The sequence below is a fragment of the Hirundo rustica genome, chromosome 6 (genome assembly GCF_015227805.2).
Source record: "Hirundo rustica isolate bHirRus1 chromosome 6, bHirRus1.pri.v3, whole genome shotgun sequence".
NCBI lineage: Eukaryota > Metazoa > Chordata > Aves > Passeriformes > Hirundinidae > Hirundo > Hirundo rustica.
In genome coordinates, this window is record NC_053455.1 from 10289178 (window position 1) to 10315724 (window position 26547).

General features: G+C 48.3%; 1 protein-coding gene across 1 annotated transcript; it reads right to left on the reverse strand.

Annotated features, from left to right (window-relative positions):
* Positions 1 to 296: 296 nt before the first annotated feature.
* LBHD2 (LBH domain containing 2) lies at positions 297 to 22465 on the reverse strand. Its single transcript, XM_040068260.2, has 5 exons — positions 22360 to 22465; positions 12929 to 13031; positions 8671 to 8761; positions 4645 to 4846; positions 297 to 3538 (listed from the first exon to the last, which is right to left on the reverse strand). Exons 3-5 carry the CDS (start codon positions 8758 to 8760, stop codon positions 3462 to 3464), a joined length of 369 nt encoding a protein of 122 aa, XP_039924194.1. The 5' UTR covers position 8761; positions 12929 to 13031; positions 22360 to 22465; the 3' UTR covers positions 297 to 3461.
* Positions 22466 to 26547: the final 4082 nt, after the last annotated feature.

Sequence of the window (26547 nt, forward strand, 5' to 3'; positions counted from 1 at the left end):
GCACCAGCGGGGCAAGCAGGGCAGAGAGGAAATCCCAGAACAGAAGCAGGGAGTGCTGAGCTGCCTGGTCAAGGAAGGGCTCGAAGATAAGAGATGGCTATGGCAGCTGTTACCGATGTAAATCTCGAATTATCTGTGTAGGAGCACGTGGTTTGGAGGGCCTGGGTGAGGATTTGCATGCCACGGAGCAAAGGCAGCCCTAGAGTGGACTTCATTCCCTGTGTTATGGTAGGACACACACCACCACCTATAACCCTTTCCACATTTAAACAAAGACACTCTGGAAACACTGCTTCTTCCAATCAGTTCAGTATAGGCATTTAATAGGCTAAATGGTGTAATACATCTACGGGACATACATTAGTCGAGTATTATGTACAGGTGGCATTTTACAAAATTAGAAAGAAACTGAAATAGAGCAAAATTCAACAATGTCTTACTCCATAAAACTTCCTTTCTGCACTACATGAAATATTCTACAAGCTAGACTAGAAAAATATGACTGAATGTCTTTTTTTTTTTTTCTTTTTAGTTTCTACAAAGCTTTTAATCCAGAAAAAAATACAAAACAACTATTGAGTTTATTAGAGAGACAACACTTGCACACAGACAAAGTAAGTGGACATTCATAGACTTGCAAGTTGAATAAATAGGGTTTGTTTGTATAAAACAATTTTCTCTCTATCTTGCTTTCCTGTTTTAGGGCCTCTGGCCCATGGTCAGAAAAATAAAAATGGGAGGAGGAGTTTGGCTTTGCACGGTTCTTAAACTGAGGCCACACAGCTTCAGGAGAAAGCTTTAGTTTGAAACAACCATTTCCTTCAGGTAAAATACTTCAGGGGAGCAGCACAAAAGAGGGGAAAGGAAAGAGAGGAGTAATTAGGCTGGAAGAAGGAAATCTGGGATTTCTATACCTGCTGCAGCTTTAAGTACAAGGATGAAAAAGAGTAGCGGTGCTTGCGTGGCGTTTTTTCAGGGTGTATGTAGAATTCAGTTGTTTCTTTGGGAAACATATTTAGGGAAGTGCCATTGACCTCAGGTGGAAATAGGATAAGGGCCATCCAGAGCAGGAAGGGAGGGAGCGTCTGAAAGCAGATAGAGAGCACAGAAAATTGGGGGAAGTGTTTCAAACAACTGTTTTTCCTCTTATAAAGCAAAAAGCAAATTAAGTGATACATCTAACGTCATTCCTCACAGAGCTGGGCAGATGCAGATTGGAAGGAAATCATACAGCTAAAAATATGTCGTCACTGCTGTTGTTTTCTCCCCAGAGCTTTGTAAAACTTCTTGACAGTCGATGCAAAAGCAGCATTTAAAGAGCACCTCCCATCAGATGGCTGCCTCGCCAGCAGAGCTCTCCTCCTGCCGCGGTGGGTCCGAGCTGGGGACCTCCCTCCCCTCGCTGCTCCTCTGCCAACACGTAGCTCCAGCTTTGTTGGCTTCGTTGGCTCTACCAGAAAACTGTCACCAGTGAAGGGGGTGACAGGGACAGCAGCCAGATTTAGGAAGTGCTCTTGAAACCTTCAGTTACTCTGGTGAAATCCGGTGCTCTGACCAGAATCCCACTCACCCAACCAAGTAATTCTAACAGTGTAGGCAAGAAAGTCTACATCAAGAAGGCAAAACAAATTGTTATATAGATTGAGAGAGCAAAGTTAAACTAAAGTATCACGTTATACTGTACTACACTGCTTATAAAAAGGGTCCTAGATCCCAAACACCCCAAATAGTGAGCTATAGTTTTGTACATAAATTAATGTTGCTTTGAAGTAAAATAGTCTCTTTCCTTTGTAATAAACATTCATTGCACAGAATTCTTTGTAAGTAAATATATTAAATTTGGTTGCTAAGAAGGTAAAAACTTATTAATACATCTGGCCAGTAAATTTTATCAACCATTACACAACTAAAAGTTGTTGTTAGTGAAAATTATTACTGGAGAAAAGAAAGCACTTGGAAGTCAACTTAGGAGTTAACGCTGGAAGAAATGCTATTATTCCGCTCCACCTACAGCGAACAGCTTCTTCTGGATGCAACATTAATTGTAAGTACAGACCCCATCCAGCCCTGCAGAGATGGAGAAAGCCAGCTTTGCAGCTTACAGGACACTCATCGCTGACAGTCAACCCCCTCTGAGTACAGGCAGTATCCACCCCATCCAACGGGTCCTGCTTTGAGCTGAGATTGGTGCTTCTCCTGGGACAGTGGGAGGGAGTCTCTGGGAGGTCCCTGTGCAGGAAGGGATTCCCTCCTGTCAAAATGACCCCCAAATTCCCAAGGAAAATCCACTGGAGGGCAGAGGTGTCCAGAGACAGCTTGTCCCCCCATGAGCTCTGGGCTCCAGAGCTGAGGGGGCCGTGCCGCAGGTGAGGAGGGCACCCCTTGGCACCTGTGCTCCTGCCAGCAGTGCCAACGTGGGCGGGAGGGAGGCAGCTGTTTGTCCTTCCACCACGCCCCTCCTACTGCAGGTGGCTCAGGGGAAACCTAGTGCCAGGAAAAACGCAGGACAGCTTTGGGACGTGCTATGGAGCTCCTGCCATCTTCCCCCTACCACCACCCAGCTCAGGGCAAGGGAGGAGCAGCGGCACCCCTGCACCTACATTATACACCAAAACCAAAGAACTAATATCACAACAACCTCTATTAACAAGGTGGGACAAAGCCAGCCCTGGGGGAAGCAGGAGCCTCCTCACCGGCTTTAAGGGCGAGAGGTGCACGCCGCACTACGGCTGGACCTGGCCTGAAGAGCGCACGAAGAGCACGGCCCACCCCACCAAGCCCAACACAGAGAGCCTCACGCCACAAACGCCAGCGACCAGCTCAGTGCTTCCTTAGGGTACGGCGAGAAAGCGCTTCCAAAAGGCATCAGCCTCACTGAAAAGGCAGCTAAGGAAAGGCTGGTACGTCCAAATATGCACGGGTTAGCCAAAGGGAGAGAACAGCTGCGGGCTGCCCCAGGGCGGCAGCCTGGAGGCAAACGTTGCCCTTGCGTCTCTATACAAAAGTTACAAAATCAACTGGTGACATTATATTACATCTATTGTCCATAATATCACAGTGCTAGTTTTAAATGGCTAAAAAAAGAAAGTTTTTAGATTTAAGACATTCCTCCTGTAGAAACGCAACCCCTTCGTCCTGCTGTTGATACCTGAAAGCAGCCTTTCTTGAAAAAGATAAAACCAATGAAATGCACTAATTAAAATTAGGAGCATCTTTTCCTTGACAGCCTCGTATTTCCTAACACATCCCATTGTTTCCCTAGGGGAAATTAAGCAAATAATATGAATCCCAGCCTGAAAATCAAAATGTTAGAAGAACAGTTCTAAAGCCCAGATGCTTCTTACCAGGTACGAACTAACTAAGACCCTTGCAGATTTAAATACAGATTACTTTGACATGTCTTCAGAGTGTGTTAGCTTTCCAACAACATTCACAATGAAGTTTCACATCTGAGGCCATTCCTACTCATTCTCTTCACTTCTGCTTTCCAGAGTATCTGTACTGTCTTCCACTTCTTGAGCCGGGTGTGCTAAAGTATCTGCAAAGAAACAGCCCATCAGCATTTATGTCCCCATAGAGGCGCAGCCTTTGTTTGATTCCCTGCTCTACCTGGCAGTTAATCTGTCAGGGTGATCAGACCTGATGCAAGAAATCTTCTCTGCTTGCAAACCTGCTTGTTAAACCTGGAGTAGGGAATTCTGAGTGCATCACAGTCTGACTTCACGGGGAAGCTGAGACCTCAGCTAAGATAGTAGTGAGATGGGGTGATCTCTATGGATAGCCACTGTCATGGGAAGGGTACCCGGTCTCGGAAATCTGCTTAAGCTGTCAGGCCTGAAGACATAATGAGTCTAAAGCAAGGCACAAAACCAACAGAGAAACCACAATATAGAACCTGGGGGTCAGGAAATAGATTTGGCTCATATTTCCTCTTGAATGATCAAACCCTGTGGTTGTCACCACCCAGAAATGCCAACTGGAATAGCAGGTGATTTTACACTTCAAGACCTTTTGTCATCGCCCCTTTAAAGGGAAGGGAAGGTGCATCTTGCACCCTGTCCTGGCTGCTGTGTCTGGGTGTTTGGGTGGCAAATGCTGGTGCATTGAAATGGAAACCGTGTCACTCTATAAGAGAAAAGGACAAAAAAGGAAATAAATAGACCGGTTTCCCACTGGAGCACTTCCTGTGCAAGCTACACTTGGACAAGGTCTTACCTTTACCTGTATTTACCCCACAGTGACACTACTAGTCAGGGGTGAGTATTTTTGAGTTCCTGCTGCACTGACACACTCCTGAGACACCAGGATGCTTTGAAAACGTGCAGCTGTCAAGCACTTCACTTCTGCGCTAGCAAACAGGGACAGATACATGCCTGACCAGGATTACTGTTCCCCAGAGTGACCTACTAACGTGCAGTGCAATGGCTGCCTGTTGGCCATGTGAGTGCCTGATGCAGATGAGAACACCACTGCTCAAAAGCTACAAGAAAATTTCCAGTCCATGGGACTCCTCCAGTGCAGATGTTTTCTGGGCACCTTCAAGCACCTCCAGTTGCTTGTCTCATGGTTAACTTCAGTGCACAGCACTGTCTGAAACAGCTATTTTCCTACGGGGGAACAAGGATGAAAATTACTCATTCAGACCTTCCAGATCCATCTGCTGCTGTTGTTGCTGGACACAGACTCTTTGGTCACCATGAAGACCCTTGTCCTCCGCTGACTTGAGGTCCTCAGGAGGCCAGCGCAGCTCCCCGCTCTCCACCTCGCCGGACTCGGTGGGTTCCACCACGATCGAAGGCAGTCTTTTGGACAGCTTGGGATACTTCTCACGTGAGTCTGGGAAGGCCTGGGGAGACATTTGGGGAATGTACATCAAAGCTTTGTGCAGGGATGTGTATTCAGAACAAGCAGAGTATGTCCTTTATACATCTGACACGCACTCACATGTCCATTAAAAATTCCTCGTCCAGCTGGTGCAGATCAACAGCCCTGCACAGGGAGGATTTCAAAACCAGCTGAACCCAGCTCCTTGCTGGCCAAGCGTGGAGCAGAGGGGCTGCAGGTCTCAGCACACTCCCACCTGCACGTGCTGTCCCTTCCTGAGCAAAGAACCCACCTTGCCTGCCGGTGTGTTGAGGAGATGATTGCCTTAACTTGTTTGATGCGACATGAGCAGTGAAAACGGAGACTTGGGAGACAAAATTCGTAATGCTGCCGAACACTCGTGTTTCAGACCTGGTGGGGTTTTGGGACACAGAAGTCATTGCTGTAAGGCCAAGCTAAATGGCTGCTGCAGCCTTCCTGGCTGCTGTCCTTTTGCTCTGATATGATACTCACGTTTTCTTGCAGTGATAGTTTATTAAGAAACCACCACTGTGCAGAGCAATTTTCTGCAGTGTGAAACACTTTTTTATGATGCATTCATGCAAAACAGGTAGCCCCAGAGAACGTCTTTACACAGAGGATGGTGCCAGCTATTTATTTTTATTTGTCACATTGAAGCTGCAGATCAAACACCACACAGTGATTAGAGCTTGAAGCTGAACTAGGGCTTTTTAGTGAAGGATATTGTAACACGTAAAAGTGCTTTCCTGTTTTCAACATAGCTGGATAACTTAAATCTCTCAGGGTACTTTGTTTTGGGTTTTTTGGCTTTTTTTTTTTTTGTGCAGCTTTTCTGTTTGGTTGGTTTTTTGTTTGTTTAGGAGGTTTGCGGTGGTTGTTTTCTGTTTGTTTTGTTTGTTTGTTTGTTTGTTTGGGATTTTTGTTTTTGTGGGGTTTTGGGGGGTTTTTTTGAGGAAAAATCATCAAGCTCCTCCAGGACATTATCATAAGAAACTCTGTTATTGCTGCACTGAAACCTTTTCTACTAGATCCTCCAACTTCCATATACCTGCACTAACAAACTACAAACCTCTCTGTGCTAGCTGAGTTTTATTTTTATTTTATTCCATTGCATTTCATTCCTAGCAATAAAATCAAGGTGTGAGGGGACTGAACCAGGACTTCAGAGCAAGAATGAACCCAGTTTAACTTCAGAGGCTGCCACAGGTTTGCTGTGGGCTGGTGGGAACCTCCCCAAGCGCCTGCAGCGTGTTCAGCACTGAATCAGGGTCTCTGCTTGCCCTGCTGGTTGTGTGAGCCAGTCCCAGCACAGCTCCTGCCGTGAGCACGGACAGAAGCACAGAACACTGACGGGGGTCTGGGAGCGTCACAACCCACTGGAAGTGTTTGCTCCATGGCTTTTGCAACCTTCCTCTATCTCAGCAGCTGTATTCCCTAACAGCTGAGGGTTTAGTTGTCCCACCTGGCATCAGAGCTGGCATGGGGAGGCAAGACCTTGGGCAAGGCTGTGCAGCTAGGAAAGCAGCAAGCACATTTTTAACATTGCTGTGCTGCCCATATCTGACTTCTGCAGATGGGGAAGGACAATAACCCTCATCCTCACACCCTTGCTCCCCATGGTAGCGTCACAGGGGTTCAATACTTCTTGCAAATCTGTACAAAGGTGGGAAATGTTGCATATTAGTGTTACGAGATGCAATTAGGAAAAAAATTCTTTTGTGAGAAATCGCCTTCAGTACAATTAGACCAAGTGAATCACTGAAGGCAAACATTTCTGACGCCATCCCGAGCTGCACCCACAGTTTATAACTCATCCTGACCAAGCAATGCTTATGCTGCCTATCAGAAAAGGGCTGCCCAACTTCCCATTACACAGATTTCTCCTGAGCTGTTCATTATTTGGAAAGACATTTCCATGGCAGCTGTCTTGACTGGAAGGAATTTTTAAGAAGTGGCTAATACAATCCTGCTTCTTGGAAACCAAATATGAGACAAGGTCTCCTTAGGCAGGAGAGGTCCTGCTGAGCAGCAGTGCCCTCCTCTGCAGACCCACAGTGGAGCCCAGCTCCCCCAGCCTCACAGCTCAGCTGACAGAAAATAGCCAGAAAATTGCAGGCAAATTGCTGTATTTTCTCCACGGCTGCACAGGCAGGTGACAGTGACCTCTTCCCTGGCTGCTGTGCAGCCTGCTGGGGTGGCAGAGGGCTGCATGACAGCCACCCCATCCCCAAACTGCTGGCAACCCCTGGACAGGTGATGCAATACAAAAATCCTGCTTTTTCATTTGCTTTCTGAAGCCCGAGGAAATGACACGGAGAGATCTAAAAATGGGCTGAGAGATGATTATTACAGCTGCAAGAAAATTTAGGAAAGGCACCTGTGTGGCCTCAGCTGTGGCTATTTTTGTTTGTGTCATTCTCATATGGTCTTTTCTCAAATCAACCACATAATTTTTTTTCCACCAGAGCCCAGTATTTACCATGTCCCTCCAGGAATGAGTCAGGACTGGCAGGAAGCAGAGCTGCCTCCTGGCCTTGCTGTGTTTTTCTGCAGAAGCTGGAGTGTGTGATGAGTGGGCAGGAGACTGCAGGGAGAGAAGGACCAGTCTCCTGGACAGAGTGCTTGGAAGTTGCTGGAAGGAACCTGGTTTTCCCACTGAGTCACTGAGTTTGTGCTACATCTCATTTCTGTTAGATTTTTTTTTTCCCCCTCAGGTGGCTATCACTAAAATGTGGATGGTAGCACCTTCTCCCAGAGGGGAAAGGTAAAGGAGCTGGGGAAAAACTCTGGGGCATATGATCAGAGACACCACAGAACTGCACTGAATACACAGGTGAAGTCAGGGCTGGTTCAGAGTTTGGGCAGCATACACTAATGCAACACTGAAAGCATGGAACTTGGTGAAGAAGAGGAGAAGGATATTGAAAACACGTTCCTTGAGTGAGCAGCTTCCATCCTGTGCAGCCTCCGAGGCGCGGGAAAGCCCACGGTACGCTCTTTAAATGCACAAAGCCTTTCAGTACACAAACAAGTGATCCAAAGGGGATTGGCAAAACTTCTGTTCTGACTTCCCTGGCTTCCAAATGCTAGATTTTCACCTGCAACAGCCTGCTCCTAGAGTAGCCCTCTGAGTCTGCTTCCAGCGTTGCACACTGTGTGGAGAGGCAGCTCAGGTGCACCAGGACACATGACGTGGTTTGTCCCTGGTAGTGACACGGAGCCACGAGCACAACCACAGAGCACAGACTGCGATGGGGGGCTTGGGACATCGTGATCCCTCCTGCTGCAGTGAGCACCACGGGTGGGTGTTTGAGTGGAACTGCCCGGGGACAGAAAATGCTCTTGCACTTGCCAGCAAATGGCCCTGACCAGTGGTGCTGCTATGATGCCGCAGCCATTTCTGTGAATTAGCCAGTCATTTCAAATGGTCTCTGTTCTAAAAAGGGAGCTCCCCCTGAGCCTAAGGAAACTCAGTTCATTTCTAGGGTGGCTGTATAAAAGCTTGGCACAGCACTGGCTGGATGTCTCCATTGCACAGTAGTTGCTCAGATCTGAACTCTTGGTGACAAACAGCCTCTGTGCCTCCATCCCTGCAGGATCTGGGCATTGCTGTCACTGTGCCCTGCAGATATGGCACACCACAAAACACTTCAGCCAAACTTGTAACTTTTAATAACAGAACCTAAATAGGATCAAACGCATACTTCAGGGCTTGTTCTGGCAGCAGTGCTCTGCAATTGAACATCCACCCTAAGGAGTTATTGGTTGCCATTAAATCACTTTTGACAAACAACTCAGGACACTTTTCAGTTCTGCTGGAGTTACCTGGCTCGAAGGGCCTCCTTCCTCCTCAGGAGTCTGGCTGAGTGCAAATTCCTCCATCACCGGCTCCCGGGTGTTCATCACCTCTGTCATGCTGTGAATATTAAAAGAGAAAGGGACACCTCAGCTCTGAGCTTGGGCCCCACAGCTAATTTAACAAAAGGTATTGGATTTTCATACCGGTTTAAAATACTTGTGTTACACTGTCCTTCCCGAACAGTCCAAAAAACACTTCCTTGGCCTCCAAGCCAAGTGTTACTGCTGCACGTCCTGATGCTGAGCAGGACATCGACCCCAGCTGCCCCTGGAACAGCAGAGAGGACCTCCACAGAGTCCCAGAGTCATCACTTGGAAACTGGAGTCCTCCAGTGTTATCAGCAATCAGTTTATTAGTGACATATGAGCTCAGAAATTGCATCTGTTGACCAAAAAAGTTACTGGTGGAAATATCAGCCTTGAATTAAATTCTTATTCCAATTCTTTGCAATGCCTCCAAATATTTGCTCTTCCAGATGTCTATTCCATTTAGTCATGAGCCAGCACTTCTTTTTAAGCTGTTAATTCCAGACACACCAGCTGTATTGGTGTCTAAGGACCAGATTTTCAGTAGTCTTTACTTGCTGGAGTGTTTGGAGAGGTGTTGAGTGGGACTTCCAAACGCATCAGGGACTGTTTGGCACCCGAATCTCATTTAAATCAGGGACTTGGGTACCTAAGGTGCTTATGTGGCCGTTAAGCATCACCCTGTTCCATTTGGCACCCCAGGCACTGCAGGGCTGGCCCCAGAGCTCGCTTGGTTCTCCCAGGCATTGCAGGATTCCAGAGCAGAGCCCTCACTGCACAGCTCAGCCCAGCCCTCTGTGGCATTGGGATTTTCCTCACATTTGCCATTTATAAACACAGCATTCCACTGAAAAATCTGAGGATGCCTGAAATCTCCAGAATGCATATTAAGCGTGTAGGAGCAAACAGAGCCTCTCTGAGCCGAAGGGGCCACGTTCATTTTAAATGTTAATACACCAGCTCTGGAGAGATTTGGCATGGGGCTTACACTCTCTTTAGCTGGCATTCATCAGGTAGTGCAGTTAGTGGCTGCTGGAGCCTCCTGCAGCACGCAGAATGTAGGCATCATCCATTAGGCTGCCCTGCCACCTGCCACAGCAAACAGCCCTTTAGGCACGACTAAATGCTGCCATTAATTCTGGTCCTGCTGCACACACAAAAGCCTTCTTTGTAAAGGCTGCACCTACTGAGAAATGCCAACTAAAACATCTTAAGGATAACTTGTTTCAGGCTTACATTACCAATTACCAGACAGAACTAAATTTTACAATATCTGCAATTACTACGAAACCCTTCACAATGAGTTTAATTAGCTGTAGCATGGAGCAGCATGATAGTGCAGAGACTTTCACTCCTACTGCATCACATTTTTAGAAAATCATGGCACAAGCAAGGGACAGCTGAGCTCAACTGTGGACCACAACCCAAGCCTGTAGGCATTCATCAGCATAGGGAAAAGCCCAAAGGGTGAGCCTGAGACCCAACCAATCCTGAATTAATTCACACACTTCCTGGTACATGCACAGAACAGCAAAGCAGAACCAGGCTCTGAAACCCAGAAAAAGGCTGAACCAAACCCCCAATCTGAGCACCCTGCAGGTTACAGAGCCTGAATCCTCCCAGAGCCATGGCACAGTAGAAGAGGGACAGATTTTGCCTGCTAGGACAAGTGTTATGAGTGCCCAGCCCTTGCTTGGACCTGTACCACTCCCCAGGGACAGCACAAACCACCTAATCAGTAAAATAAGCAGCTTTTCTGGACGCACGCTTTTATTCCTGCAGCACCCAGCAGACCATACTCCTGGGCACCTGTGGACAACAGCACTGAGGGAGCGGTGACCTGGAAATGGGAGACCCCCCCAGCAGTGGTGACTGTGGACCCTGCTCTGCCAGCTGCTCCTGCCACCTGAGACAGCACTTAAAAGAGCAGAGATGTGCCCTTGGACCAAAAGGAAAGTAGCACTCCCTCTGACATCTCCTCCCTCTGATCACCTCTGGCACTCATTCCATTCTTGCTTTTTTTCCCCCCCTCTGGCCCCAGCCTCTTCCTTGCTCCCTGAGGGGTCCTTTTCACCCTTGCTGCTGCCCCTCTGGGAATGACCACACCAGGCAATAGCAGGACCATGCTCTCCCAGCCCAGCTCTTTGGGAAGAGCTGTTTGGCAGGGCTTTCACACCCCCTGTTAGCCTGGGGGAGCACTGGGCCCACCACTCTGAGCGTGTCCAAGGTGAACATCTTTCTCTTGGCATCCTTTTTGGGGTCGGCACCCTAAGCCCAGCTGTCCTGGATTGCAGGGAAAAGGAAATGAGAAAGTGTGTGTCTAGATGGAAATAATCTTGGAGGCTTTGTGTGGGGCCAGTATTCGTGAAGTCTTGGTCTTGGCAACCACAGAAAAGCCGTGCCCCACTGCTGTGTGTCCTGGGGCTTGGTCCCTGCTAGCCAGCAGCAGATTCCTGCAGTCACTCATGGCTGGCTGGTTTATTTTAGCAGCCATTCAATACATTGCAAATGTTTAAATATTTCTCTGTCCTTGTTCCATGGGAAATTAGAGATATACATCCACACATGCACTGTCAAATGTGCCATATGAGCTCAAAGATGTTAAGACCTCACGTAATTCTATTATTGAGCAATAATGGGCTCCGTGCTTCCCTAAGACCACATTATACCCTGCAGATTATTTGTAAATGACAAAGACAAATGATTTGGGCTAGAAAAATGGTGACATTCCTGCCAGTGTTACAGCAGATGCCTCAGTGAATCAGCTCCCAAGCTGCTGAAGACCAGGCCATTTCAGAAAATCTGTGCAACTTAAGGCTTTGATTGAATAGGATGGCAGAAGCGATTGTACTTGATGTGTTTCAGAATAGAACATGGGGCCACGCAATTGGCAAAATAATTGTGCTTTAACTGGAATAGATTAATTATTCCCAGTCTCCACTTCAAAACAGTGAAGGAAAGCAGAAGAATCTATACGGGCTGTGAAAGCAGTGATATTTCTAACAAGCTTAACTAGGTCTTTAACATGAAAGATAACTAGATGTAAAAAAGTTGAGAATGCCACTGCAAACCACTGAAACTTCAAAATCACCTATAGGACATCACTGAGTTACTTATAAAGCTGTATAATCTGAACAAGGGGCTTGGTGGTGCTGCTTAGGGCTTTTTAAACTGTGATAAGATTTATGCACAGGACAATTTTTTGCTTTTCAGCCAGCACTGATGGAAAATATTACGCCACTTTTAGTGCTGCTTTTACATGAGATGTTCTGACTGACACACAACAGAAAAGTGGCTGATGCAGACAATTATAAGAACTACATCTCTTTAATTCAGTCTTGCATTCATTTTATGTACTGTAGGTGCTGGTATCACCGATGACATACAGTAGCCATAGTGATGCAAAACAAGGCAATAAATAGCATTTACAAACAAAGGATAAATTCTGTTCTGGTGGATGAGTCATCTACTCTGAACCTTAAAATTCTCGTGTCAGTGAATTAAGAGATACATTGCTTCCCCTAGGTTTAATTAAGCACAAAGATACCAATTTGGGGCGGGGGGAAGCAAAATCTGTTCTTGCATTTCTCTGAGAAAACTACATTTAGATAAGATTATCTTAAATGCAGTGCTAAAGCGCTACAGTCCCAGGACCACACTATGCTGATTTTTTCCAGAGGCATGGAGCAAAAGCACAGATCACTTTCTGCTGCTTGTGATGGCACTAACAAGGTCAGTAACATACAGAGCAATATATAGCCTGACAGGTGCTAAACCACCTGCTATGGGAAAGGCCTCAGAAACAATGCACACATTTTTATTTTAGGTTTTGAACAGAGGGCAAAACTGACCTGTGAAATGCACGGGGAAAAACCAGTATCTGAATGCAGACCAGCTTCAGGACTCAAAAATGTGCTGCACTTATGGAAAATAGGCAGGTGATGTGATGCAAGGAAGTATTTCCTTAAGGACAGGGGCACAAACATGTTTTATGGGACGAGCTGAGCCATGGCTGGGAAGAGCTGTTACCCGAAGCAAGGATGAGTCTGGGGGATTCTCAGACATGCAGTGAAACATGAACTGATCCTGCTCTCACCTCCCCAGCCAGGACAGGCAGCAAAGGGGACGCCAGCAGAGCATGAGGCTCTGTGGAGGATAAGCAGCAAGTCCAGGGCAATGCCAGAGGAGAGCACGTTACCTTCAATCACATCAACGGGTGTCACTTCCAAAAACTGTCCTTGCTGCAGGCGCCTGCGTCGCTGATGGAGCGTCGTGCACGCTCAGTCAAATCCTAGAAGTGCCTGGAAGAGACAATACAGCAGAGTCAGAGCTTGTGACCAAAGGGACAGTGCTGGCAGGCACTGGTGTGAAAGAGTTCTGCCGAAAGCTTGCGGCAGAAACTCCCACTGTGAAGCTCTGTATCATTTTCTGTGAGAGACGGGATTTGATCTCGCTAAGGACGAAGCTCATAGAGCACCTTGCGAATTACTGAGGCAATTGATGTACCAAAGCCACCCAAAGCTACCTGAAACACCTCCCAATCTGACTCGTTGTGATGCTAAACCATATTCTTTAGTGTGAGCTACACATAAACTGCTGAAACTGGGATGTTCTGAAATCCTCCCATACAGAAACTGTATTGATAGTTGGAAAATTGAAAAAAAAAAGAGCGTACTCCCTTATTTGGCAGGATCAATGTGTTTAGTAAGACACAGTTCTACTGCACAAGACACAAAGAAGACAACATGTGCTCAAAGAAGGGTCCATCAACATTGCACTACTGCACGGTTCTTTCAGAAGTCACAGGGGAAGTGATCTTTTAAAGATCTACTCCAATTTGAAGGTAATACAATGACTGGTATCAAGACAGGGAACCTGCTGAGCAGAGGTGAGGATCCCACCATTTCAAAGTGTGAATCACTGATTTCTGATGACTTCTCCTTCAGAAAGCCTTAGCTGATGAGCCTCAGGAGTTACAGTGTGTAAATATAGTCAGTATCTAGGCCAGAGATGATTTTATGAGAAATCTGTTTAGCTCTACGGCTTTCCAAATATATATTCATGCCAGCCACAGCTATTTCCTTGGATGGGAAAAAGGTGTTTTCAGTGAAGTGAATGGCACTAGTATATATATTTTATAGCCTCCAGTGGTTTGGATTCCAGCCTAAATGATTAAACAAATCTACCTGCTCTGGAAGCCTTCCTACCAAGATTTATAACACTGGATTAACTGCACACTGATTTTATTCAAAAACGGTGACAGAGGAAAAATTGTGTATTGCATTCTGGAGTTTATTCTCGTGCCACAGGCCATGCTTATTGAAAATTAGGGAAGCAGGAAATCACTCCTCCATCCCCAGGATTCAATTCAGAAGGTTTAATTCTTGTCTGGCAATTCTCCTTCCTAACCAATGACCAAACCAACTTCAGGAAGGCTAATGTTTTGTCCCTTAAAAAGTCATGACTACACTCAATGCTTGTCTCTTATAAAAACAAGGGAGCATCTGATGCCGTGCTGTCCAATGTTCTGGGAAGAAGATTTTTATCCCACTACCCATTACAAAGCTGCTATTATTAAACCTATGAAAATTCAGCTCAAACTTGTCTACCTTCAATGTCTCCTTCAGAAAAGACTGGATGTAATAGAACAATTATTATTACACAGAATAATTATTACACTGTCAATGAGAGACAAAAGGGTGGAAGAGATAAGGAACCAGACACCACATGGTCGCTGGTTGGAATCCAAGCCAGGCCACTTCCTATTTAGAGTTATATTCATATGACTGGTTAGTGGTATACAAGGACCCACGCAGTACTGAATTAATTAAACCCACATCCACAGGTTTCCAGTCTCAGCAAAGGACTTCTGGATTTAACTGACCCAAGCCAAATCCCCTCTCTGGTGTTTTGGGCAACTCTGTCCTATGGTGCATGCAGTGTTGGACAGGGGATGTTGGCCTCTGCTGCTCAGCTGCTTGAAACCTTTGATAAAAAAAAATCATTTCAGGATCGCAGCACAGAAAATGTCCCTTCTCCCAGTGCAACAGCCATATTCAAACCCACAAAAACAGTCAAGACTGTCAGTGTTTCCAGTGTACAGAACTACCAGAAGGCACTTACTCTCTGAAGAGTAAATTGAAGAGTACTTTACCTGCCTAATAGATGTGATTACCTTCTGTGGCTGACAACAGAGGAAACATAAGCCAAACCCCTTCCTTTTGTGATACTGCTTAATCTTTGAAAAACAAGGCACAGCTACTGAGGCCATGCAAAGAGCTTTGACTACAATGGAAGCCATCTGGAAATTACCCAAGTAACGCCTTTCTCTGGGTATCTTTCTTGTCCCTTACTTTTATCCACCTTTGCTGCTTTCCAGCCTGGAGCCCATTTGCTCAAAGCCCTCTTCCAACCCACCCATCTTCTGCTGCCCAGAACAACTCGCCCTCCTTTGCCTCAGCTTGATAACCAGCTTCTTCTCTGGCTGCAGGAGCACCAACACAGCTGCACTGTCATTAACAGGAACCAAGTCAAGTCTCCAGTCTCAGAGACCAGTGGTACTGCCCTGGCCACCCCTCGTCTGGGCTTGCAGAGCCTGGCTACACCTCCCAAAAAAGAGCAATTAACTTAGGGATTACTCTGATGAGCTGGTCATGTCTTGCCTCTTTAGGAGCCACAGCATCAAGCAAGGAAGTCCTGAGATTTCCCAAGTTTTCACTAGTGAGACCAAGGAATGCTTCAGTGGTGACCCCTTTGCCCTCAGCTCACACAAGGGGATGAATCTCCACCTGTGCTGTGGCAGGGGTCACAAGCCCAGGCACTGAAAGGTGCTCTCTGGGCTTCTCTCTCACTTTGGAAAGCACCTGGAACAAACTGCATTTTGGGAGCTTCTACAACCCGAGGACACAGCCTGTCCCCGTGGGGTGGTCTCACCACCCACGGGAGAGCAACCGGCACCAGAGCAGAAGCAGGATATTGGGCAGCAGCTCTGGTCAGATGGAGTGTATGGGAAGCCCAGCCTGGCTGTCTCTCCTGAGTCTGCTCTCCATGGGGGCAGAGGCCTCCACCAGGCACAGCAGCAGAGGCCTCCCCCTGGGATAAATCCACTGTGAATTGCAAAGTAGATGTCTTTAAAGCAAGCGTGCTTTATTGGGCAAAACAGAAACAGGAACTGGCCACAGGCTGCAATCCTAGCAGTCCACAGACTGTCCACTCGATAATGGAGCATGTCTCAGAGGCTCTGAGCCCAAAGATTTCCCCCACAGGCAGCAGCACCTCCAAAATTGGGGCACTTCTATTTAGAGATTTGTCCTACTCTGAAAACATCGCCCCTTCTGCCTGAGCTGCCCCAGTGCTGGAGACAACTGGGTGGCAAAGTGAGACTTGACCTCAGGGTGCCAGGGCTGCTGCTAGATTAGCAGCAACTGCAGGACACCCTCTTCCCTTCCCAGGCTTCCCAAAGTAATCATTTCCCACTGAGCACTCACGGAAATTTTATGATAACAGCCTAACAATACCACATTGAAGGTGGGCCTTCTAACAAAGCGTAGATAGGAGGCAGAAATTGGCCTCGAACCACTGCTACACTTGCAAATCTATCATTTTCCTGGCACGGCAGAAGCAGGAGCCCTCCCCTCCTTATTTCAATGGGTCAATCCCAAGGGCTTTTCGAGCCCTGTACTCAAAATGTGCAGGACAGACACCCCCCAGGAGGCTCTGCTGGCTCAGCCTCGTGCGCAGGAGCGCCGCAAGGACGGAGCTCCGGGCGCAAGGGCAGCACACACGCGGCTCCACCGATTCACACACCGCCGCAAACAAACCGGGCGTTGGGCCTTGGGCACCCGGCCCCACCTCACCCCTGCACAGCCCCGGGATAAATGCAAACTGTTCCTGATTCAAGGGCTCGAGCCTTTGTGTGTGCCACAAAAAGAAACCCCTGCTATTGATTACAAGGAAAATTGGGACAGGCCGTGCGTAAGAACGGCGTTAGGTGGGAGAAGCAATAGTTTTGCCGCTTGTGTTTTGCAGAGTGGAAAATTTCGATGGGTCACAGGAAACCCTGCTCAGCAAGTCCCAATAAATAAACAGGTCAAAGGAGGTTTTTCCACCCAGAAGAAGAAAGGGTGCCTTATTCAGGCCACTCTGCTGCAGCAGAGCAGGCTGTCTGTTCAGCCAAGGTGGAGGAGTGGGCACTCCGTGGCAGAGCTACAGACGTGGTGGTGCATAAAGCCATGAAGGGGTGCTCATATGGTACAAGAAGGTGCGTGTCCCTGCAAGGAATGTCAGTTGGCATTTTCCATTTTCCAAGGCCAGGTGCTTCTGTGGATCCCATTCCTCTATATCTCAGTCTTCTGTTAGTCCTAGGAAGACAGAACTATGGCTGAGAACCACACAGGTGGTCTGGGCCATCCGCAGGCAGGACCATGCCCAGTACTCTACTGAGGGTGGGCCAGTAACTTCAGCATCCTGGCACAAACCAAAACAAGCACTTACATCAGTGACACCCTGCAGCTTTGTTTCCCTGACTGCAACTCCGCTCAGCTTTTGGACACTGCGAGTAGGAACTTAGACAGGGTTTTTGTTTCCCTTGGTTGCACGTTTGTAATTAATGCTCTCTGTGAAGTGATGTGGGTTCCATGGGACTAGCAAAATGTAAATCACCGCATGGACCGCAGAAGATAAATGTATGAACTCCTATTTAAACCTCCCACTTCTTTTTGGATGCAAATCTCTTTCCTAAGCAACTGAGAAAAGTGCGATATGTGTCAGAGTCTGGAGATTAGAGATCTGTTCTGTTCCCTCGTTTCAGAAGCTCTTGTCTTCGGCCACCCACGCAGTACTTGAGTTCTGCTCTCCGCAGGCCAAAGCTGCCTTCCTCTCCCCGGCAGCGTGCGCTCCACAGAAGATGTCGATCTCTCTCAGGAAGCAGCGAGATGAAACGACTCTCGAAGTGGAGGAGCTGAGCCATTTCAGCATGAGACACAGCACGTAGTTTGGGAGAGCGAAAAGGGGTAGGAGGCTGCTATTTCCAGACCGTGCTGCCTCTCACCACTAACTTTGTGGTGAGCTGCAGTTTTTACTGTTCCTGCTCCAAAGTAACTACTGGGGTAAATATCACCCTTGGGAATTTCTCAGACACTCATCTGTGGACTCCAAACACTAGAAAACACAGGCTTGCAAAGGGCTGGTGCTGGCAGAGGACTCTACCTCAGCTGCTGACTCCTGGTGTTGCACAATCAGCCATTGGGGAGCCACTGTTCTGACAGCCCCGGATCCTGGAGCGCCATGGCTAGATACAAACCGCAACTTCCAGTTCACGGCAGTTGCCCAAGTTCCTACTGGCTCTCTTGGCAAAAAGGAGCTCCAAACCAGATTCATAAATGGTCAAAGAAGAAGTAAAAAGAACTAAAATGTGCCTGTGTTTAGCTATCACAATTTTTAAAGCAATCTCATGATGTGGGGATGATTCAACTCAAAGTTTTTTCAAATTATTTTTGTTATGCTGCTTGCTATGGGTGCTTCCTTGGTGGATTCTTCCTTTTGGTTTTTCTTTTCTCCTGGCTGCTTTTAAAGCAGCTCATTTATTTCAGCTCTTTGATCTCAGCACTAAACTACCTGAGCTCCCTCATGGAAGATGCCACAAGGGATAGGTAGGGCAGGAGAGGAGGTGGGGCAGCCAGACAGGATGATTGGAGATAGGGAAGGGGAGCAGACAGCCAGGAAGAATGTGTAGAGCAGCGGAGGGAGGAAGAAGTAGAGCAGATGGGAAGAATGACTAAGCCAGCTCCTCTGAATGCTGGTAGACCTCGATATCGTGGAAATCTCCACAGAGCCCTCATGGAACCGTGTGCCAAGAAAAAGTTTGGATTTATTTTTTTAACATCAGATGCGGCAGCTTATTGATGTGAGAGGAATTCATTAGGAAAGCACCCCATCAAAATTAGAGATAAGCCTCAACAAGCTGTTAAATGTTTTAGAGGTATCTCTTCTGGTACTTGCTGTGCAAATACTCTCATCTGAGAACTTGCTTTTGGCATCAGAAAAGCCTATATTGAGCAGAGTGATTCTGCAGAGGCTTTAATTTCCCATAACCTTACAAAGCCAGCACCTTACAAATAACTATATTGCTCCTTTTAACTCAGAGCAACCCCTACTAAAGGCTTTTAGAAAGAAATGGTTTTGTTCCTGGGATCTGCTCTGGAAGATGATAATCCTCTCATCTCTAGTATTTCACATCAAAATTGTCCCTCACCTTGCAGCACCCATGGGAACCAGCGACAGATTAAAATTGGCTTCCTGTGCTTCTTTCTACCATTCCCTAGGTATTTTTGGATAGTTCTGAATTCAAGCAGGGGAGTGGGGGAAAAACATCTCAGAGCATCAACATAGAGTACGTGATTCTCAGATGGAAATGTCATGGGAAATGGGTTGCAAAATGTTTGATGTCTTTCAGGCACCGTGAAAGCATACTCTGGATAGTCTATGACTGGGCTCATTTCTAGGCAACAGAGCGGTAAGAGGTCAGGTGCAGTCAGATAGAACAGTATTTACTTAAAAGACAAATTAGTTATTTCCTTGTAACTTTGGGGAAATTGGAATACAGTGCTATCAGTGTTATAACCTGATATAATATTGAGCATTTAGCAGAGAATTTGGTAAGGCAAACAGAGCAAAAGCAGTAGGATTTCTGAAAAACAAGCAAACAAGAGCCCACCAGACTCATCAGAGAACAAAGGCAATGAAGTGGCCTTTGATATTCCTTTTTGGCAATTAACAGCACAACCACACGTGTCACGATATCACAACTTAACACCAGAGATGCCGCTGGTTTTGTCCACAAATTAAAACTCCATCACCTCAACTGAATTTCCAAGCATGGGAAGCTGCCCTAGCCCAAGATGGAGGATACAAGAACACTGTGTCCTACCACAGTAAGAATGGGGAAAATGCAGGGTGAGGACAACACACTGCTAAAAATAAATCACTAAAAAACAAAAAAATTCAGTGTGGTTTTTTTTGTTTTTTTTTAATGAGTCATTAACACTGAAAGCAGATATGCATTAACAAGGCTGTGAGTCTTCCTGCCAACCAATTAACATTCACCTTCTGAATCTAGAGGTCTACTAAGTATTTGCATAGAGGCAGTTTATGTGTGTGCGTGTCAGAGACTGAACTCAGATGAAAATTCAGGTTACATCTTACACAAGCTGCAGTGGTCTCAACGGAGGAGCTGGACTCAGACTATTTTCTCCCAGTCCTATGGGGACATGGGCACTAGGGGGTAAAACACTGTGGGATCTGTCAATGCATGCTGATGAGAGAGGAGGATTATCCTGCTGGACCACAGTTTCTTCCAGCACTGGCATCTGCTCTGCAGAGAACTGGTCATGCCCTCTCCAAACCATGAAGGCGAGGTGGTCCCAGACCCTGAGGACTTGCAATCAAAGAGGGACAAAGACTGAGATGAGATTTTAAGGAGACCTGTTGGTATCAATCAGTCTACTTCATTTTAGCTGGATGTTATTGGTTGGCAGCTTTCCTGGAATTTGCAATAAAGCATTCCCTTGAAGACTGAGAATTCAGGAAATTAATCATTATACAAAATTTTCCAGAGAACATGCATGTTTAGGAAGCAAAAGGAAGGGCTCTTGCTGAGGCAGATGCTGGTCTCCTTGAAGTCCTGGCAGAGCTCTTCCTGCCTTGAATGGCATAGAATCAAGGCTTGTCTCACCAACTTCTCCAAAACAGAAATGGTTAAATGGGCTTTGTGTTACGCCTGTTATGCCTATGCCCCCTGTGAACACAGGGGCATAATTTCAGAAATGAGAGAGAAAGAGCAATTTCAGCCTGTGACACTCTGGGATTGGTACCTGATCTATGCAAAAGCCTGTTGCTTAATACAAAGAGATCATTGTGAGAAGGGAGGAAAAGTAGTAACTATATTTGTACATTATTTCTTCTGCTAAAGCAATGTACCAATGACGTTGGGGGAAATTCACCTGACTGAAAAATTGTCAGGCTAGAACGGGAAAGCGACAAATCCACTTGTTTTGCTTGTTTGCTTGTTTTCCCTTTGTATTCGTAATGCTCTAAAAACATGTTTTTTAAATGGCATATTAATTATTGAAATTCTGAGCTATGAGCTGGATTCTTCTCTGGGCAAAAAATTTGTTGCTCATTAAAACTAAGAGAAGGAAAACACTGGCTTGAGCCTGGTCGTGCGTAGGCAGAATTTCCCTGCTTCACCTTCCTTTACAGGCTACTCATAAGGAGGCATTGTGCTGTGAGCCAGGACAGCTACAGGGCAGGTGTGAACACCAACCCTGGATCCTTCAGTAAGATGTGAACCTAAAGCCAGGAGAGCTTCACTGCTGTACTGACTATACAGCTGCAGTAAAGATCTCAGCCAGGAAAAGACCAACAGAAACAAATTTCTCTGTGTAATGCTTATTGTGGCTGGAGGGGTTAATGCTACATCCAGGCTAACCCACGACTGTAGCCATATTCAGAGATGCACAAACACGGCTCTGTCCCAGATGAAAAGAAATTTTTTGCGGTATGTTCATTTGGCAGATGGAAAATCCTCACACCCCTTTCTCTGAGTGAAACATAGTCCTCATTTACGGAGCAAAGTAGGTTCTTTCATGCTCTAAAAGTAATCGTATGTGTGGTATTTGCTACCTGATGGGAAATGCAGGAATTCAGTTTTCAGTTCAGCTCGCAAGCAAAAGAATCATTGTCTTAAACATATGCTTTGTTAGTCGCTTTCTCGCCTCAAAAGTTGTCTTGGGGAAAAAAAAAAAAAAAAAAAAAAAAGCATAAACGAATAGCTGAGGCGATCGCAGCCCACAAACCAACAACACTCTCAGCGCCGTGCTCATTCATGAGGATTCCTTCACACAGCCCTTTCGGCCGCCGAACGAGTTGGGTGGTGTTTTGTTAAACGAGAACCCTTTTTCTCAGTGAATTCTCCGTAACACCCTTTACTCGAACAAGCGAGCATGTGGCGAAACGAGCGGCGGCAGAGGCGCGCGTTCCGCCTCTCCCTCTTCCCCCGTTACCCCGCAGCCGCCCGTGGGACTGGAGCGCTTCTCCCCGCTCCGCGCTCCCGCTGCCGACCCGCCCCGCAGGGCCCCGCAGCGCTCCGACCCGCGGCACCGCGCTCGGGGCTCTCGGGGCTCCCGTGTCCCGCGCAGACCCCACCGGACCCGCACTGACCCGCACGGCACGGACCCGACCCGCACTGACCCGCACGGCACGGACCCGACCCGCACTGACCCGCACGGCACGGACCCGACTCGCATGGCACTGACCCGACCCGCACGGCACGGTATTGACCCGACCCGCATTGACCCGCTCGGCACGGCATTGACCCGACCCGCATTGACCCGCTCCGCACTGACCCGCCCCGCACAGACCCGCACACACCCGACACGCCGCCCCTGCGCCCAGCTCCGGTCGCCGGCTCCTCCACGGGCGCGCAGCCCAGGTCCCGGGGAGCTGCTCCCGGCCGCCGCGGGGCTGCGAGCGGGGCGCTCACAGGTGGCAGCTGTCCCCCTCTCCGCACCCCGCCCCGCCACCCGCAGCCCCCGAGCCCGGCGGAGACCCCCCGCCCCCGGCCCGGCTCACCGGCGCGGCAGGCGAGGCGAGGCGAGGCGGCAGCCGCCCGCCGCCCATGCACGGCGGCAGAGGGGAGCCGGCAGCTCCGTCAGCGCGTCCGCATCCTCCCGGGCCGGGCGCTGGCACCGCCGCCGCGGCACCTCCCCGCCCGCAGACCGGCCCCGCCGCCGCCAGAGCGGGGAAACCACTCCCCCGGCAGCGCCGGCGGGGCGGTGCGCAGACACGGCCCGGCCCGGCCCGGCTTGGGCGCCCCGCGGGGAGGGGACACTTCCCGAGGACACGTGTGGGACCGCAGGGCCTGAGCCAGCCGCGACCCCCGCACGGTGCCGGTGTCACACAGCGCACAGGGCGTGGGACGGAGGTCCCGGAGGGGTCACTCTCCCCTAGCAGTTCCCACTCTCCCCTTGCTTTGCTCACGGGTGTCCCGAGCCCTCCCTGCAGCCAGTCCTTGCTGAGAAAACGTCGAATGCGGAAAGCACAAACTTTCGGGGGTTCTTTTTGAAGGGGTTCTTTTTTTTTTTGCGGGGGGCAGGTGCTCCACACCGGGGTGAGTTTCCCATCTGCACCCCCGACCCGTGGCACGGACACGCTCTGCCGTGCGCAGCATTCCCCCACCTTGTCCCGCGGAGCTGCAGAGCTGGGGCTGGCGGGCAGTCTGTGCCAGGACTGTGATAAGGGGCTCCCCCCTGCCAGGGGCTCACTGCAGACGGGCTGTCAGGGGGCATCTGCAGATCTGCACTCATTGGTGATGCTGGTGATGGAGGCAAAAGACACGCAGTGGCAGAAGTCACGCTGGTGGCAGCCGTGGGGAGGAATGGTGGAAGAATGTGGAAATACAAAGGAGCACCGTCCTCCCCACTGCTGGGCATCCCCCCGGGAAAGCAGCTCAAACTCGGGTGCGGAGGGATGCGAGGGGGGCCCGGACCTGCCTCCCTCCCTCGGCACATCCAGCACTGGGAGCTGTGGCTTCAGCCTGCAGACGTGCAGCCCCTGGGGTCCCGTCTTTGCCAGGCTCAAAGGAGGGACATGCACCATGGCTGCTGGAACAGGCCTCTCCTTCAGTGCCTTTTTCCCGAGAGTGGTGCTTCCAGCACAAGCACACAAGAGCACGATGGAGCAGCAGGAACACTGAAATGGTGATGGGTGTCAGCCAGGGGAGACCCTTGCAGCAGTTATTTTGTGCAAAGTCCTGCAAAACGAGTGCCAGCATGCATGGATGGCACAGGGTGCGTGGAGCATCCAGGGGAGACACAGCTGCAGGTGAAGAGGAAGCAGCAAGTAACCTCTGCTTCAATCTCCTCTGCTCCTTCTAACATTGAGTTGTCAGGAAATAAGGAGCTTGGCCTCCCTTTCAGGGTCATTCATGCTTGGCTGGTGCAGGTGAAAATGTCAGCTGCTGCTGATTTAAGGGAAGAGACTGCCTGTTTCTGTAGGCAGTGGTGGAGGTAATTCCATCAGGGCAATGGGATAGTGGTGGTACAGCTGCAGTCAGCCCTTTGTGCACCCAGCAAGGTGGATGAGAGGGATCTGTGCCCATGCCCAGGAAACCTATTTGGGAGTGAAAAAGCAGCTCCTTCCAAAGGATACATACATGGATATATGTACACTCTCTACACAGGAAGTGCATCTACCGGAATTTGTCCAGGGCTGAGTTTATGGGTATGAATTCCAACCCAACAGCCACCCAAAGACCCATTTGTAGGCTCTTTTTAGAAGCTGCTCTTGAACAGTGAGTTTTTATGCACTTTGTGCTTTTTACACACGCTTTTTGCAAGTGTGTATAAAACATAGCTATTGGTTTAATCCTAGATATTCAATGTACAGCTTTGCTGTATAGCTCAGTGTTCTGAGAATGAGCCCCACGTGGCAACGGGCTGGCCACTTGTTTCTGACAGTTTTGTTCCCAGACTCCTGAATTATTCTTGCCTGAGGACAGAACAGCTGCAAGGAGGAGATTTATCCTATGGATCTAAAACTAACTCCCCAATAACATTGGGATTGCAGGAAATCTTTAAGCAGAACGTGTCCCTAGCACTAGCACCCCAGGGTGATTGATACTGGGGGTGCATGTGTACCCTATCAGGGAGGTATCCCATCAGGGAAGTACCCCTTGTGCAGCGCAGGTGCTGGGTGGGACAAGGCAGGATCCAGACATGAGGCTGGACAAGCTGTTTCACTGTTCTCCAGAGAGACTGCTGCTACTGCTTCTGCCACCTGGATCTAAGGGCATTAGAATCTTGCAGAGAGGTGGGTGGAGAGAGTGCAACTCCTCAAGGGACTTTTCCCCTGCTTTCACTCCTACCCTCCATGAGAAGGTTCCTGCCTGTGCATTTTCCAAAGTCGCTTCACCAGGAGCTGCAAAAGGCAAGGTGGAGAGCAGAGACAGGCAGTGACTACTGTCAAGGAAAACAATGGTTTAAAGCTATTTTGAGCTTTGTGGAAGCAATTTATTTTGGGTTTGTGGCCCCAAGGAAGAGAAAAGCAAACTTCTGTCTCCACCACAGGATCTGTTTAGTCTTGGGTGGCAGATACGCCTCAGTGGCAGACAGAGGCTGCACTCACCCCAGTGGGCACTGTGGGACATTCTGTCTTCTCCTGGTCCCCACAGTGACCTGTAGAGTGTTGTGGCACTCAAGATGTGTCCATGGCAGCTAGAGTAAACATTCAGAAGCAACTAACATCTGCCTGGTGCTCTCCAAGACAGCTTTGGAGTTGTGCTTCCAACACTTGAGGTCTCAGGTGGGGAATTCACTTTGCTCCATGGGCAAGTTGATCAGACCCCAGTGGGGAAAGCAGAGGATATGGGTGGGATATCCTCTGTGTGGGCTCCTGGAAGTCCCATATTGGCAGTTTCTGAAGCCCACTGCAGTTTCTAAAATAGGCTGTATGGCAAAGGTTGTCTTGATGATGAACAGGGTAAGTGCCAGTCAACCAGTGTTATTCATGTGTAACTGATCTGTACACTACACAGACTGAATTTAATTTCATGATTAATTATGCCAGGAGACTACAAGTATTGGATAGGTGCCTTTGTTAAATGAATCTTGTGGAAATAATTACTGTCTCCAAGAGAAAGGAGCTGCATTTTCAGATCCAGATAAGAATAGAGGGAAGGACACTCATCCTGCATGCCAAATCCAGATGAAAACCTGTGGCCAAGGTGCTTGGTGAGAAGTAGCCATGCTGAAGCCAAGGATGGCACCCCATGCACATGCCACCTCCAAGATCTTGGGAAACGGATCTGTGCAAGCCCCCATGTGCTAGCACTGTTGCATAAGAGATGCCCCTGCCTTGAGCCTCAGCCAAAACCTGACTTCTTATTATGGCCAAAGACACCCAGGCTGGACATGCAATTTCCAGAGCTGCCTACAGCAGCACTTGCACACAGTGTTTCCATTTTCCATGTCTGCCTGTAGAGCTCTGTGCAAGAGATGCAGCTCTCACCTCGCGTGTGTCCTGCTGTTCACACATGCCTTGACAAGTCAGTGCATCAGCTGAGCAGAGGCAACTGCCCAGCTACACAGCATCTATACAATATGCATCTCTTACTATAAACCTTTTTTGCCATAGATTAAAAGGAGCTAATTTCTTTCACCTCTGTTGTAGGGAAATGTCAGAAGCAGGGACAGCTGGCTCAGCTGAAGTGGTCAGATGAATATGCATGATGCTAAGGCATTATTAACCTTGTAAATTTAATGATGTAAATTTGACCTTCCTTCTCCCACCTCTCCCCCCTCTGTGGGTTGCTGTCCCTCCTGGACACACCTCTTCTTGGGCACTGTGAGATGTCACACCTTGTTGTTCGCTGTGCGTGTCAGCACGTGAGTGCTCCGAGACAATTAATCACCCCAGTCCTGCCTGACTGAAAATTCTCAGCCCTTCAATCTTCTCGATGCATTTGACTGAGTAATGTCCTTGCAGAGACAGGGGAAAGAAGAGTTTCCAATTCATTTGCAGATATTTGATTATTTTAAAAGCTGTTTTTGTGAAGCACCTCATAATACATAAGGTTCCATGGCTCCATATCCTGAAGGAAAACCCAGGCAGCACAGCTCTTCAATCCAAACAGGCATAAACAAGCTGGCCAATGACAGGCTCAGCTCTCACACAAACCAGGCAGCAGCTAAAGGGATCAATTCTCACCTTATATAAGGACATTTGGGTCAGAGAATCTGGTCATGCTGGGGTTCTGTTTGA